At 33.5% G+C, this 17,502-nt stretch overlaps 1 protein-coding gene and 1 long non-coding RNA gene across 3 annotated transcripts in view; both read right to left on the reverse strand.

The window, feature by feature from the left end:
* Nucleotides 1-17,502, reverse strand: part of LOC146529495 (uncharacterized) — a 169,798-nt gene that overhangs the window by 131,879 nt on the left and 20,417 nt on the right. The window lies entirely within an intron of this gene.
* LOC146529502 (uncharacterized) lies at nucleotides 369-1,008 on the reverse strand. The gene has a single exon (XM_085201856.1). It carries the CDS (start codon nucleotides 973-975, stop codon nucleotides 394-396), a length of 582 nt encoding a protein of 193 aa, XP_085057982.1. The 5' UTR covers nucleotides 976-1,008; the 3' UTR covers nucleotides 369-393.

A 17,502-nucleotide genomic window follows, 5' to 3' on the forward strand; every position in this document is an offset into this window, starting at 1 on the left:
AAAATCTGATAAGATAATTCTAATCGGACAAATTGTATGAAATTCTGGCTAATACTGGTGTTGGTAAAGTCAATGGGTCAATCACATATAATAGAGTAGCCAAGTATGAGATAACGGTCGCAGGTTGTGATATATGTAATTCTAACTAGCCCACATATAATTATTCTAGTAAAAAATCGTATTAGAAAAATCTCCGCTCAGAACTCCGACACTCCGTTTTTCCGTTCCATTTCGGAGATTTTTCAAGACTTTGGTTTACAGTCGCGAGAAATATACAAGCTGTCATATAATATAAACATTTATAACAACAAATAGCGCCAATAAGAAAAAAATATAAAGAATTACATATTAATTATTTATTACAAAAATCTCAGTATATTATGTAATAAAAACTTAGTTAAAACAAAATCTTTGAGTTTCCATTTGTCCTACTTCAGAAGATATTGATTTGAGCACTCTTTCTATTTCTTCTATAGTTTGGTCCCTTCTTCTGGATAACAGCCATCTCACATGACCTCGTAAAGCACAGTTATGGTATAACATATAATTGTTGTTAATTTTCTGATAAACCTTAGCGTCTACCTTCTCCTTGTTATAAAAGACAGTGCTTGGATCAAATACGTAAAATCTTGTTTGTGTTTTACCCATCAACATACCATAGAAGTAATCATCTTCGTTCACTAAAACAGCATTGTCATTGAAAGAATATGGGTTATCATGTCCGTAGGCTTCTGAATAACGTTGGATTTCCGATTGGTTTGCCTTAACTATGGTGGTAGTGGGGCAAGCCGAGGATGGCACCAGATTTAAGAATAAGGCAAATTTGTATACACTGTACCATGTGCCAACTAATTCATTGTTGCTTGAGGAACTGGAATATTTTTTTATGCAATCTTGCTGCACTTCCGTTAGCGAAGATGACTGTGCGTCTTTTAAACATATAAAAACAATAAACAAATTGATTGAACGAAACATTTTGATGAAACTGTTAATTAGTTATTAGTGCTTGGAGTAATATTTATATAAACTCGCCTACTCGTTTTATCATTTTGATAAGATGTATTGCTTTCAGCTATATCCATCCATACCTATATTATAAATTCGAAAGTAACTGTGTCTGTCTGTCTGTCTGTCTGTCTGTCTTTTACGCAATCAGGCCCAAACCGCTAATTTAATTGTGATAATATACTCATATAGAGATACTTGAAGATCTCGGGATGAACATAGGATACTTTTTTTTTCTCATATTTGTAATTTTTTCGATATATATCAATATATATAATATATTTCGATATATTAAAATACTTATTAATTTGACATGCAATTTATTCCGCCATGTTAATAACAACTGTTGTTGCTAGGCAACGATTTGCAAAGTTTGTTGTTAGAAAACGTCACCCAAAATGAGCTTGCTTAACGCATCTCTCTATTGAAAACTGAAAATAATTTCATAAATATATTTAATAAATATTCGTATAGTTCAAGCGGGCGTAGCCGCGTACGGGTCCACTAGTATAATAATATACGAAATTACATTGTTCTGTTTGCCTATTGTATTTTAATTTTCGATTAATACTATTATTTTTATTTTAAGGCAATATTAGTATTTTTATTAAACGACTTCAAAAAAGAAAGTATCCAGTTTGATTTGTACGTTGGTGTTGAAAGAATGAGATGATGAAAAGGCGTGAAGTTCTATTAGACTAGGTTTTTTACTAATACGATTTTTTTAAATAGAATAATTATAGTCGTATGGGCTTATTAGAAGTATAAATAATCTAATAAGTTCTGAGATTTCATATACATAATGCAATACGAATTTCTTAAGGATTACTAATTAAAATAACTGAAATATTTATTTTCTTTACCTTATCTATATATATAAAATCGAAAGGTCACTCACTCATCACGAAATCTCAGAAACTATAAGTGCTAGGAATCTCAAATTTTGTATAGGAGTTATCTATAGGACGTAGGTGCACGCTAAGACGGGAATTTGCAATATTCGACGTCTGAGGGGTTGTTTTTGGGGTTGAAAGTTTGTATGAAACTTCGTTATTACAAATGCTAGGAGTCTCAAATTTTGCATGGACGTCACTTATAGGACTTAGATACTCATGGAAATAGAAATTAATAATAAATAGTTCACGCAGGCGAAGCCGCGAGCGGGCCGCTAGTATGATATACTTTCATTGTGTACAAATGACATAGGGCATGGTGACGCAATGGACCAACACCAAAAAAACGAGACATTTGTGAGCTCGATCTCCAGGAATGAATTCTTTTCAACGTCATGCTCTGGCAAAACTAACCATCGTTTCAGTTCCACCGACATGAAGGCGAAGTTCGGGCTCGGCAATCGGGCAAATATTCTCCAAATGGAGTGGGTTTAAACTAGGCTCTCTTTGACAAATTACTTTTCTATGAGGAAAAACAATAGGAAGAGAATAGTGAGAATATTATAATATCAATGCAGTTCAATAATAAATCAAAGTAATTGCATGTTATATTGATAGCACTACGCAGATTGATAACTTCCATTTTTGTTATCTTAATTGACTTTGTAAGACATTGTATAGTCATTCTAAATAAGTACTATCAATTTTAAATCTTTTTTATCTATCTTTAATTTTTTAGTTAGTTAACAATTATTAGTGTTTTTCATAGCTTATTGTGTGACTCGTTGATATTGCCAAGAATAATATTCGCCATATTTAACAGAATATTCACCATATTTAACATTCTTAGGTTCCACATCTTTTAATATGCTTCCTTTTAAAAATGTTATGCGAAAACGTGCAGTGCTTAATTGTGGGAATATACTTAAAATATAAATATGTCCCCGAACGGCAATCGAACCCACTCCCATCACATTAACAGTCAGATGCTATCGCACTGTACCACGGTCATATACAAATGTTGATAGACTGTAAGTAAAATATGTAGAAAAAGGCAATCCTCTACTCTCTTAGGAATTAAATACCTAAAGATGATCTCTAGTCTACGTAGCAGTTAAAAAATAAATACAAATTTATTTGTATAAACTTTTTTAATAAAAAAGTTAACACAGCTTATTTTTTTAACTGATAAAAAGTTAACATAGCTTTATCAAATTTGATTATTTTTGCAATTTGCGTGGTTAAATTGGTGAAACGAAAAAAATTTACTCCCCCTAACGGGACTCAAACCTCCACTCTTACAGCCAGTTCAAATACGACTATATTTGCAAAAATATGACTCTACGTTTGTAACATACCATTATTAGGTCTACGTATGACATTCCAATTCGAAATCCAATTTCCACAGTCTTCAGAAATAATTTGAAATTCTGTTACACTTTTTAAAGGTAACTTTCATTTACTGGTAAATTTAACTAGACTAATTAAACGAAACGTAGTTATCTCTCGCTGTTAACAAGAAAGAAAATCCTGGACAAGAAATCCGAAAATAAAGAGAACAACTTAGTCAAACACATATCAATTGATCTCAATGGCGTCTATTAGGACAATTAATAATTAAAAACCTGTAGGTTTATAATTTTTAGCCCCAAAAGGTTACAACTAGAAAGAAAATAGCTGATAATCTTTAAACAGCTGAACATATATTTTTACGACTAAATTATCTTTTAAAGAAATAATAATTCATCCATATGGAAGCTACGACGCCATAGACAGACATGCATATAAAAACATATTTATAACATCTTTTACTGTGTTTCCGTCTGTATATATATATACTAGCGGCCCGCTCGCGGTTTCACCCGCGTGAACTATGTTATTATTAATTTCTGTCTCCATGACTATGTCCTAGTGACGTCTATGCAAAATTTGAGACTCCTATCATTTAGTAACGAATGACAAAGACAAATGTCATTAGTAACGAAGTTTCATACAAACTTTCAACCCCAAAAACAACCCCTTAGAAGTCGAATATTACAAATTCCCGTCTTAGCGAGCACCTACGTCCTATAAGTAACTCCTATGCAAAATTTCAGATTCCTAGCACATGTAGTTTCTGAGATTTCGTGATGAGTGAGTGACCTTTCGATTTTATATATATATAGATAGATAGGTTAAAATCCAACAAGAGACATGACATCCTTTCAGTATATTTACTAAAATAAAGTTCTCGTCTAGTTTATTTAATATCACCTCACCCTCCAAGCCTCTAACGAAGTTACTTGTCACTGTTATGTATTTTTCTTATTTCTTATATTTACGTTGTCGCCTCCGCTGGGTGTTTTCTAATAGATAAAATTAATTAAAAATGCTTTTACACATTTTTAGTTGGTCGACTATGTAACTTTCTTACTATACCACGAAGGCCTCGATATAAGGTATTATGTATTAGTTATTTTCAAACTTGTTGTTTTTGTATTTTTAAGCTATCACTGCAAGGTGTTTTAGGGTTTCGTAGTTCAAAAGATAAAAAAACGCAATCCGTATCCCTTCCCTCGCTTACTCCCGCCAACTTAAGTTTACTAAGTTTTAAATATCACGTTTTCGTTCAACTGCAATCAATAAATTAGCAGGGAACCCTCAGTGGGCGAGATCGAGTCGGATTTAGCAATTTTTTTGAAATAAGAAAAGTTACTCACATTTCGCTAGCAATTTTCCAATAATATTATTTGAAAATGTCACACTCCAGTTTTATAAATTCAATTTCTCTGCAGAAATGTCTAAACAAATTGCTTTAGATTTTACTTTTAAAAACACGATTACATACATTTCAAAGTGATATATTCCTTTTAAGTTTACTTTCTTCTTATTTTTTAAAATGTTGTTCCATACTAGAGATAAAAATAATCGGAATCGTAAGAAATGAAACAATATAAATGTAAATAAATTGTAACAAGCGTATAGGAGCTTTAACGTAGCTTTAAAACACCTTAGGTTTAGCAGTTAAAGTTCTTCGAGAGACGGATTCGATTTCTGCTACGTTCAAAATATGTCTAATTAGAAAAATACAAGTTAATTAATATTTTAATAACCTCATCGTTGTCCCGTTGTTATCTTATAGTACATACGATATTGGGGTTCGATTGTTTATAGGAAAACTTCTTGATTTTTCTTATTAATATTTCTTGCATTGTTATCAAATTGTTCCCCATTTACAAGGCAGTCATATATCACGATTTACCTATAGCAGGGCACGTCTAACCATTTTTTAAACAATATAAGAAATAATAAAATATTATAAGTCTATTAGTACAGTAGCTGGTACGTAAAAGGTGCAAAAATGTCTGGAGCTTTGTTTGCATCATTTGAGCTCGAGCGTAAACATCGTTTGCCTCCGCTCCGGGGCGTTTTTTGGAGCCAGCGAATAGGCAATCATGAAATTTACGGCAATCACATTTTTTTACATTTCTAAAATGTTGTTCTAGACTTAGGAAAAAGTATTATGTTTGTAGCGGCTTTATTATTCGGAAAGTGGGAAATGGAAATGTCTTAAAGGGAAAGACTACGACGACATATGAGCTGAGCTGGTGGAACTTAACGCCGCGCTTAGTCATGAGAAAGCAGGAAAATGAATGTAATTTATTCCTCTGCCACTGACTTGAACCTACAATTAATCTCTGATCTCCCTGCGGCTCGGTGTTATCACTAAAATTTATCTTTTTGTGTATCACTGAAAACTTATCTTTATTTCAAGGAAAATTTACCTCTCTTACTAGTGGCCACCCCGTACAAAGAGGGCAAGTATAACGACGTTTGCTTGAGAAATAATTTAAGCAATCCACGGCGCTAATGAACCGGCCAGAGGCACAGCATTATATTAGAGAGAATCTTCGTAAATTACGCAAAGTATCTACAATCTGTTATCTTAATTTTATACAGGATGCGGCAGAGTGCCTCAAGATCTTAGATTGCTCTCTAGAGGTTCTGTTGGGGGAAATGATTACTGACGTGACTGACATAGCATATTGATTAGGAAAGTTGGAATCATAATAACTGTGAGAGAATAGAGTGCCTAGCAACTTGTTATCTCTGCCTGCTATATGGGAGTTTTATTATTTAATAATATTTTCGGTATTTATTACTCGTTAACAATATAGCTAATTAAAAACATTTATTTTTTTACAAAAAACTTAACTTTCGTTGAGCTGAAATGGCCTTTACACCGTAAATGGGACGAGAGGGCGTGAGTAGCTCACCTCTGAAGAAATACGAGCACAAATGGACGCTCGAAAAAAACAATGTAACTGAATAGAGCCTTCTATAAAATTCAGTTACAAACAGTTCTGTCATAGCAAGTTAACAATACCTTATTTATTAATATGTATTGATAAAAATATAACAAGTGAATAATACACTTTTAAAATATATTTAAAAATTTGAGAAAAATATATGTTTAAACGCATTTTTCCCTTCGTTAGTCAACTGTCACTCAGATATATTGAATGATGGATGGTCGCCATCGGGCACTGTCCGAAAAACACCATTACGACTTCTGCACCGCGTTGAATTTATTCCACTTGATAAATGTCAATTTACTTTTTTTATTTATCAAAAATAAAATAGCTTCGCGCTATATTCCACACATTGCAGGCAGCGTAGGCAGAGGGAACCTGGTGTTAAGACAGTTCGTTTGCCACTTCCCGTCCAATTCTGAAGGCATTGTGTGTTGAATGACGAACTCAACACCGCGCTTTGCCTCGACACCATAGCGAAGAAATAAAAGTATTAAATATTTAGTTTCCGCGAGTGGGAATCGAACCCACAACCTGTCACATTTGCGTCACTCTTTGCGTCACGACTGGCCCCAAGAAAAAAAGCTTCGACATCATTTTTTCTTAGAAATTGGAAGTAATTGGTAATTAGGTATTTAAATTTGCAACCGCCGCCTAAACTCAAGCATATCTATAGCAAATGTATAACCTAATGCTAAAACACTTAATTAGGGACATCCCCTGCTAAACGGCTACACTACCCTTAATTTGTCTCATAGGAGAGATTGTCGAACTCACAACTACTACGTTTACAGCTTATGGTCAAACGCTGCGCCACGATGGTTTCTAAGTTACAAATTAAGAGATAAATAATTTATAAGAAATTACAAGATTCTTTAAAAGTACCTACACAAAAGTTAGACAATTATGTATTTATTCCAATACTTCTTTTACTTTATAAACGGTTTGCATATATAACTTTTAATAATGATTCTTATAACTTATCAGAGTTCTAGTTCCGAAGTCTACTTAACAACTTATGGGAAAGCTGTAAGCGTTATTAGAAAGTGATTGGAGAATAATAGCGAAGGTTTTTAAGTGTATTTGTTCTCACCTTATATTTTGGTTATGTAAAAAGATTTTGTTTGGCTTGTTTTATTTTACTTCGGCTACTCTCTTTTACTCAATATTTTTTAACAATTGAATTGTAATATTTTTTTAACTATTAGTATTTTTATATAATTTTTAATAGAAATAAGAATTATTTTATTTCTTCGCTTGGGTAGCGTGGCGTTAAGTTTCGCCATTCAATAAGAAATATGTCGAAAGTTAGGCGGTAAATGACTGCAATGTCACAAGAAATGCAGCAATGTCTTAACACTAGGTTCCCTCTACTTACTCTCCAGGATACAGCATAAGGTGACAAATATTGTTAATACTTAAAAATACAACTTAATTAAGGATACAAATAACACCATTCTCTTTTTCGTAAAAGGTCCCTGAATGCAGCTCAATTACGAGTTTCTAACAAAAGTGTATTCTCGGATTGTCTAACATTAATTACATTTTAGATATTTCAATCCCATGTGATTAAAACGTTGCCTTTCTGGGTGACTTAAAAAGATTTTAATTATACGAAGAGCTTCCATGGATTTGTAGAAATGTCTTTTCATGTTAAAAATTTGCTAAATTGATTGAACTTTCTCGTTGTTGTTGTTGCAAAGAACGCTTCGTAATTACAAGGAGAGAGAAGCTAGTATTGCAACACTACGTTCTCCTATCCAACTGAATTCGAGATATTACGTAACGAAAATTAGCACCGCGCTTTGAGTTACCAGAGCGGATATTAGAAAATAACCGATTTACTAAAATTTTAAATTCCTAATTCTTTTATTTCAAATAAGAGATCTCATTTAGTAAATTAGCTACTTCAGAAGACTTTTGTAGAGTATTTTTTCGTTGTAGCTATTTTATTTTATGGATTGCGATTATAGATAAGGCACGCTCTCGATACCTGCCCGTCTTATTATGAAACGCTACCTATATTTATGTTATTTAAATATTTATCTTTAATCAGCAATATATTTATGAATGGTGGGTGAATTTAGAAATAGAAAAATGTAAAAGCGACGGTTGTGAGTTCGATCGAGGGAACGCGATAGGGAAGTTCTTCCATGCAATATAGCGAACGGACAATTGCGTGTTTCAAGAGTATTATGTTTGCTCAGGATGTATTCCAAGTAGAGAGAAAAACCATTTTTTTAGCTTGCATCAAAATACAAAATAAAAAAATAATTTCACATTAATATTTATTTAATTACTGTTTTGTTTAACAACTCGAACTCTTACAAATTTTACTGTATGCAATTACTAGGTTTTCATAACACGACGACGGTATATCGTTATTGCGACATTCCCATCTTATAAATAATGGGTTCTACCACTTCTACCATAAAATAAGGAGTAAAGACGCAAATAATTAATCAAGAATGGTTATTTAATTTGCAATTTATATTGATATAGAACTATTGTAATAAGTACACTTTTAGAATACCTACAAATTGGATGCCAAAGATGCATGGCGTTTAGTTCTGCCATAGTTAATATCTTAAAACTATGGTGGAACTAAACAAAAGGCTATTATTTTCTGAGTGAGGAAGTAATAAATTGTTAAAATAATAATGATTTTCACGGGAACTAAATCCACAACCACTGCGCCATGATGGTCTCAAGTCAATTTTATACCGCGAATTATCTATTTTTATATTTAAAATATAAAACGGGGCAACAACACGTATTACATATTTATATTAAAAAAATTACATCAAGGCAATAAAACGGGGTGGCAATTGAGTACGAAAATAAAGGTGCTATGTAATATGCAAAGCGAGGTTTGTTTTTAATGTTCGATCGCGATACGACCACGACATCGGTTCTTGTAAAGAAATACTGTTTATAGTTCTTCATTTTTCTCTGCATTTTTCTTTTATTCTTCCCAATATAAATTTTATGACATCTTAGTGCAGCTTCTGACTATAAAAGCGATAGTTGTGGGATTGAATCTCATTCGCAGAAATGAATTATTTTCCATTTTCCCGCTCTGGATGAATAAAAAAAATATTTACTGTTTTATATAATTAAAGGAAGATATTGTTAAATTTAAATCGTACAGTGTAAAATACAGCACATACTCACCTCACCGTAACCATCGAGTGCTTCAAACGAGGTATATTCGCAAAGAAATTGTTTCCTTCCACACAACTACGCAAATGTCACCTACAAATGATTCAGGCCTCGTTCCTTGAAGGGAAAACTGTATGTAATTTTCTTTTTATTCAGTCTTCTTTTGTTTCTTCAAGATATTTATCTAATTATGTACATGTTTTGTTAATTATTACTTAGATTAAAAAAGTTATATGTATTAATCTCTATAGATACAGCATGAAGCTTAAAAATTGCTTCACGCTCTATCCCGCTCATAGCAGGATAGGCAGAGGGGACCTGGGAAACTAGCGTTAAATGACTCTGTTTGCATTAAGACACTTTAATTTCCTCAAGTGGGAATCGACCCCACAACCTGACGTGTTTACAGTCGCACGCTTTAGCACGCTAATTCACATTAAATCTTATTAACAATTATGTGCTTTATTAATATAACTTTTTTAATATATATAATTAGCAAAGCATGTGCATGTAATAAGATAAATGATTAAACAAATGTCTTAAAGAAACAAAAGGAAATAGGGATTTTCGTAATAATCCACTCCACTTTCCGCCAAAATTTCGAGATATTGAATGTTGAATGGCAGAATTTAAAACCTCGCTCTATCATACCAGCCTTAGTAGCAGCTACCACCCTGATTGTTCAGTAAACAATATATCGCCAAATTTACAAATAGCTAAAAGGTTCCATTTTTATCAATAAAATTATATACATAAATAAACATACACATCAAAGCTTTAAAGTTAAGAAGGAAAATGAGCAAGCTAATGCGTCTAAACTTAAGTAATCAAAAGTTTTGTTAAACTCCTTTATACCGAAGCATATAATTAAAATGTTGAATATATTGTAAAGATAACACTTAGGGCGTATTATATATACTGTCAGTCGTAAAATAACTGTTAAAGTTAACCTAGGACAAAATCTTACTCGTGAAAAATCTAGAGATGACAACCGTTGCTTGTTGACACACTCACTCATTGACATCTTGCGAAACGACAGTGTTTTGAATTCAAAGAAATATCATTATTTAATCGGTAGTAATTTCAAGGAAATATACAACCATCCTAAAGCTATATACATTATATCGAATTATAATTTTCTCTCAAATATATTGGCAAAGTCAATTCCGTACAGTGGTTTGGCGATTGAAGATACATTTGAATCTCTCGAGACACCACTGAATTGGAAGTAGGCCGAGATTTTTATCTTTTTAAGAACATTCTTTTGGGAGAACAACTTCAAGATTGCTGTACGATAAAGTTCTAACAAAAGTAATGATTGGATGAAAACACATCCTCTCTTTAAATATAACTTTTATTTCTCTGTTTTCAAGGCTATCTTGGCGTAGATGGATCTTGTGTGAATGTGAGCGCGATGATTGTGGGTTCGATTGCCACTAGGGGTTAATGATTTACTCGCACTGGTAGCAAGACAAAGCATGGTATTGAGCTCCACGATTGGGAATTGGGCGGTACTGAGTGTGTTACCACAAGGACCCTACCCTACTATATGCTGCATATAGCTTCTTCTTTCTTGATCTTGGCATTAAACCCGGCGTTTGTTGCTAGGTCTGCCTTCCTGCTCAACATTCTACACTTCACACGGTCTGTAATGTTCTCGGTATACTAACCACCATTGACTCTCATGTTCTGCATTATATCCAAGGTCTCTTTGGCCATCCAGGAAATCTTACTCCAAAGACAGACATAACTTCAATCCATCAGAGTTTTGATTTTTTTTCCCTCTGTCTGCATGTGCAAAGGCCGCGTCCAAAGCGGCGTGGCCGTGAACACATTCATACGTCTTCGTATTCAAATCTCTCCCCAAAGAAAATTACTTTGATAGACGGTATATCAAGTGGAAACTCCATAAACATCTTATAAAATGCCTCCTTGTCGATCGCTCTGCAGTGGATATAAGCCGGTAACCCTGGTCGATTTTCCAGAACTTGTCACCCTTCCAATTTTCCTCCAGGGAAACACACTGGACTCGACGTCTCATGAGTACATCTGCAGATTCTCAGCATTGACCAAATAGGGAGCCAATACTCCCGTGAGGTTGCAAAGCGGAGCTAATGTAGTATATATGGAATACATCGTGAATCTAAAAAAGAAAATAACAAATGGACGAAAGTTTATACTAAAAATGTCACATAAAACACTAATTGACGTAACTTCGTGAACTAGACGACGACGTCGCTATTAAAACTTCTATAAAGGATTTTGTCTTAATTAAAATTGTGGATAGGGCGTTGTAATTTTGAATGTTTTACCATATTATTGAGATTTTTAGCCATTGTTACTCTGTAATAAGGAACATCAACCTAATGAACGCAGGTTCATGCGGTTCTGAGGTATATTTATCACATTTATTCGTATTATATACATAAAGGCGAGCGGTAGCAGTGATATATGTACCTATTTCACTTTAGCAAATAATTTAAAATTAAATTTAATAATCGGACGAACCGTTTCTTGTATATATAGCGCACGCAACGAATCCCATAACCAACAGAGCGTGCGTCGTAAGGAGCTCAGAGAAGTGCCAGGGACTTGCGACCCAAGTGTAGGCTTAAGGACCCTTTACACTGTATTAATTCCGCTAAGTAAGTCGATGCACAGACAAGAAGATAAATAAAACATACAAAGGACCGAAAATTAGAGAATGAAGACATTTATGATTAGTTGTTTTTCTGTTTACCTCGTTCACCCCGTTTTAATGATGAATATGTGTGAGATCTTCGCGCAAAAAAATGTATAAGTACAACTCCAATTGTTTCCTTGCCGGGGAATTGAACTCACAACCATCGTGTCGAGATTCTGGATTATAAACGTAACGTTACAATTTCACTTTTACGTTAAAGCTTTTATACAGCGAGAGGTTGAAATGCATTACCTACTACGAGTTAATTGAGTTTGACGTGCGCCCACTCCATTATGTCACACTATGTTCTGAAAATTCAATGTGCTTTTTAAATATTCACACAAATATTAAAACACATAAAAATACTAAATTTAAGTATCTACAGGCTGTATCAATCTTCAGGGTGTAGTAACGCAGAGGATCAAGGGCGACAGGTTGTGGGGGTTGGATTTCCACTCAAGGACATGAAATATTGAATTTAGTGCCTCCAGAATAAAGCAGAAAGAGGGAGAGAGAGAACGAAAATATCTGAACGGGAATGAAGTAAGTTACACTAGGTTTGTAGGTTCCCGCTGCCTTTCTTATGTATGAGTTACATGAAATAGCATGAAGCTAAAAAACTTATTTCAAGATTTGTCACTCCCTCGAGTAGCGATCGAACCCATAATCGTCATAATTACAATCCGGTATTGTTTTACTACGCCTTTACGGCCTTAAAACAAAATGTTAAAATTCGATATTATGAAAGGTGCATTGATGGCGTGTACGTTTATTAAATTGAGAGTAAGCTATTATAATGGAACAGTTGATTATATTTATGAATGTCTGTGTTTTTTGACGACTAAACGCACATAGTGCAGGGGAACCTAGTGTTATCTCTCCGTTCCACAAATTCCGTCGTATTCCGGAGACATTGCGCGTTGAGTGGCGGAACTTAACGCCGCGCTTTGCCTGGACACCAGAGCGGAGAAATGAAAAATAAATTTAAATAAATATTTTATTTTCTCGAGTGGGGATCGAACCCACAATCGCGTTTAGAGTCACACATTTGTGCCACTACGTCACGATTGGCTTCCTTTTAGCAGGTAGGTTACTTATATAAAAATATGTATTTGTTCACTGTAAACATTATTACTTATTTAATTAATATTAAATTAATTATAATATTAATATAATATACAAGTAAAACAATATCCTTGTATTGTAATATAATTGTCGTACTACCGTTGAATTTCAGCACATTGTTCAATTAAGCGTGTTGTAGCTGGAAATTAATAGAATCTCTGCACTAGGAGTTACAAGTTGAAGGAGAAGCGAAACTACTTAACAAAAAAAATCGCGTAATTTTACGCGTAGCACAGAAAGTAGAGGAAACCTAGTGTTAAGACACTCCATTCCTCTATCTCCGCTCAATTTTTGAAACATTGCATGTCAGATAACGAAAGTAAAGAATACCACGCTTCGTCAACAAAAGCGGGTAAATGAAAATAAATTTATAATAATAAAGGTTAAGTACATATGGTATTTACAGGTGGTTCTGTCAACCAACGTGCACTTATGTAAAACGGAGAGAGGTGTGTTTTAATACAGTCCACTCTGGTTTTTTCATTACTTTTTAACCGACTTCTTTAAAAAAAGGAGATTATCAATTCGACTGTATTTTTAACAATGACGAAGTTTATGATTGAACTTTGGAATGTAAACAGTATACATTTTCTCCTCTTGGTCGGAATAACAACTGTAGTGTAAATATAGTAATCTAATAAGATTATTTACAACATGAAAAATAGCGAAATAGATATACCTACTCCAAAATTTCCTAATATTTAATAACGAGACTCAAATTAATATGTAACAATCGAGTCAATAGATGCGCTCATATGAATGAACTGATTTAAATAAATCAGCAGCACAATGGATCCCGCATAAAGAAATATAGGCAGAGGAAACCTAGTGTTAAGGCACTCTGTTCCCCACTTTTTTTTGCCGTCGAATTTTTCGAGGCATTGCGTGAATCAACGCCAGGCTTTTGCCTTGGTGCTAGAGGTAATAAATAAAAATATTACTAAATAATAATTCATTCCCCCGAGTGGGAATCGAACCCAGAACTATTAACGAAAACCATATTTTCATAGACACAAAATATATTTTTTCATTCACATTAATTAGCTTATTACTATTTATATATTTTTCATATAAATTTTATATAAATTGAACAGATAAAAGCAAATTAAAATTGACAACTTATATTTAAAGGGATAAAAGTAAATGCCAACATTAATGTCAACGTACATAATTAATGCGTTCAAAGAGCGTTATTATCTTAAATGTCATCGAGTATCAATTAATATTATTATTTAGCTTCCCACTGTATCCCGCTTAAAGCAAGGTAAGGGAAGAGAACCTGTGAGTGTTACGACACTACTACGTTCCACTTTAAGGCCTACGTTTAAGAGTTATTTATATATTTTAAATGGAGGAACTCAACGCCGCCATTAGTTTAACATATTTTTTTGTACGATAATTGAGACTGTTGAGGCCAGTCGTGGCGCAGGGTCTCAAGCGACAGACAGGGTAAACGCGACATGTTACGAGTTCGATTCCCACTCGCGGAATTAAAATATTTAACATTTTCATTCCTTCGAGGCAAAGCGTAGTGTTGAGTTCCGCAACTCAACACACAATGCTTCCATAATTCAGCGCAGAGCGGTGAGCAGAGTATTTTAACACTAACCTCCTTCTGCCTATCCTACATGCGGGATACAGCGTGAAGCTGAAATAAAAGAAAAAAATAATTGAAATAATCTCAAAATAGCAAAGTTCATTGCCATTTCGTCGCGTTTGACTCAATAATAATAAGAGCCCCTGTTCATTATTCTAAAATACATATATTATACAGAAATTTTCCAAGAATGTCGAGGTTAGCAAGATTCCATTCCAACGGCATAAAGAAGTCACCTAAATAAATAACCTTAAATATATAGCTAAGTTAATTTGTGCGTTATATCGTAAATACAGCGGCGTGGCGTGCGACGATAATTAAATGTAAACGTGGAATAATTGCGCAAACAAAACCACGAGAATAAGAAAATACATTATAAAATATTGTATTTAATATTTGAAGCTAGTCAACAGTGTACAGTATTAATAACAAGAAGAGTATATTAAATAAAAAAACAGCTTCACGCTTTATCCCGCAGGACTAATCTAGTGTTCACACTCCGTTCCCCGCTTTCCACCGAATTCTGGAGCCATTGCGTGTTGAGTAGCGGAACTCAACACCGCACTTTGCCTCGACTCCAGAGCGAAGAAATGGAAATATAAATTTAAATAAACATTTTATTTCCTCGACTGAGGATTGAGGGAAAGTAAGAAAGTAAAAGTATATTATAAACTATATATTTGTACATCTCATTAACGATATGTCAATTTAGGCTGGAGTGTGAATTAGATTATATAACTTAACCAATTCCACTGGATGCCATTCAGCAAGTTCGCTTCAAGTAATTTACCAAGATTCTATATTGTTTACAATTCGAAGGCATTTCACTAATTCGTTATTAGTGTTTAAGTAAATTCGTTGGATTTAGTTAGAACTACCGTCGTTTTCAGTATTTTACGATGTAGATTAATTAAATTTTGTTATTATATTAATTAAAGTACGAGGTGTTTGGACTCTGTGGTAGTCATTTATTTATTTTTAGGATTTCGTACTTTAGAAGAAACGGAACCCTTATAGGATCGCTTTGTTTATCCTTTGGAAACATCTGTCTGTCTGACTGCCTGTCCGTCTGTTGTGAAGATTTTTTTCAAAATCTCGTAGAGTAATAAAGCTACCAAATATGTGTCTACAGTCCTTGCTATTATATATTTATTATTTATAAGTCAACGCAATCAAATGCGATTTGTCTAAAATTCAGCGCGCATTCAAAATTTATAGGCTTCTCGTGGTATTACAATTATAAAAAAATACTAAGAAAAAAAGTGGAGGTTTACAGATATACCCCAGATGCAAAACTATTATAAACTAATAAAAAAATATCTACGCATAAATTTGAATCTGAGAGTATCCTTATAATATTTTAATTAAACATAATGTTAATTAAAATCCAATTAAACTAACTAACTAATCCGCGAACTATTTGATAGATTATATTTTGATGGATGTCAAAGATTCCCTAACAAAATCTTATCTGGCGAGTGCATACGAATTTCGTTCTCGAGAGAACAAAGTTAGGCAGCTCCCAGCAATTTATCATTCACCGCGACGAGTTGCCAAACTACCCACATACCTGTAACTTGGCTCAGCAGTTTATACGCTGGTTAAATTTGCATTGGAAAAATTATTTATTTTTAACTTGCAATTTATGTTGTCTAGCAATTTTTGTGAAAATTTTGTGATCTAATAGTATTTTTTTAATTTTTAACCGACTTCAATACGGAGTCATGGGTTTCTTATCCATCTGTCCGTCTGTCCATTTATTAAGACCATTTACTTGGAGATTACGTAGAGGTATCAAGCTGATATTATTATCAAATATGGTCTTGAATATCTATGGTAATTCGAAGCGCAGAAAAATTAACTTTCTAAGTTAACGCTATCAAAAAATACGACTAATTTATGCATCAATTTTGTTTTTGCATTAAATTCGCAACCTATAGGGTACTTTCCGTTTTACAGTTATTTGTGTTATTTGTTATAATATATGAGACTTTTATAACAAAGCTATTTTGCCAGTTCCTATAATTGCGAGGTAACTCCGGATGTCTTGGAAAAACGGTAATCCCTTCCGTTTCCGGCACTTAACGTTTCCGAATTTGAATTACATATATTCTTACTTTATTCTAACATCAAAGGAATAAAATATTTATAGGAGGTTTTTCCTTTTCGTTACAAAGTTTATCTTGCGATATTCTATAGATTAGGCATGGAGGAGGAGTAAGACCGTTCTCCACTTTTTACAACTTTTATACACTATCTTTAATTCAAAGCGTGAAGCTTATGCATACTAAAAAAACACAAACTTTTAGGTATAATCCCATGAAAATTGTATTCTTAAAAAATATAGTTTAACTATCAATATTATTTTACCAGAAACAAAACCCCCTCTTGTTTCAAAACATGTTCACCGCGTGTTCTTTGAAATAAACTTTGAATTTGCATTGCATTGTTGCGTATATTTAGTTTCAGTTCGTACCGTACAAGTTATAGTATGTTTAGGTCTTCTCGGTGCAATTTAACTTGTGCAGGTTAACTTTTAAGTTTTCAGATTATGAAGTCCAAGTCTCGATGCTTGTGTTGGATCAAATTAGTTGGTTTGAACCATAAGTGAGTTCTGTACTTTTATGGTTTAAACCACGGTTTATCACCAATTTCATGCCATTGCCGTTTGAGTTGCTTGTTATATAATAATTTTAATATAATCTTTCTCTTGATTTGGAATCGAACCCACACACATCATGTTTA

This window comes from Heliconius melpomene, chromosome 18 (assembly GCF_056956725.1).
Source record: "Heliconius melpomene rosina isolate 202511_hmr_F chromosome 18, ASM5695672v1, whole genome shotgun sequence".
Classification (NCBI taxonomy): domain Eukaryota; kingdom Metazoa; phylum Arthropoda; class Insecta; order Lepidoptera; family Nymphalidae; genus Heliconius; species Heliconius melpomene.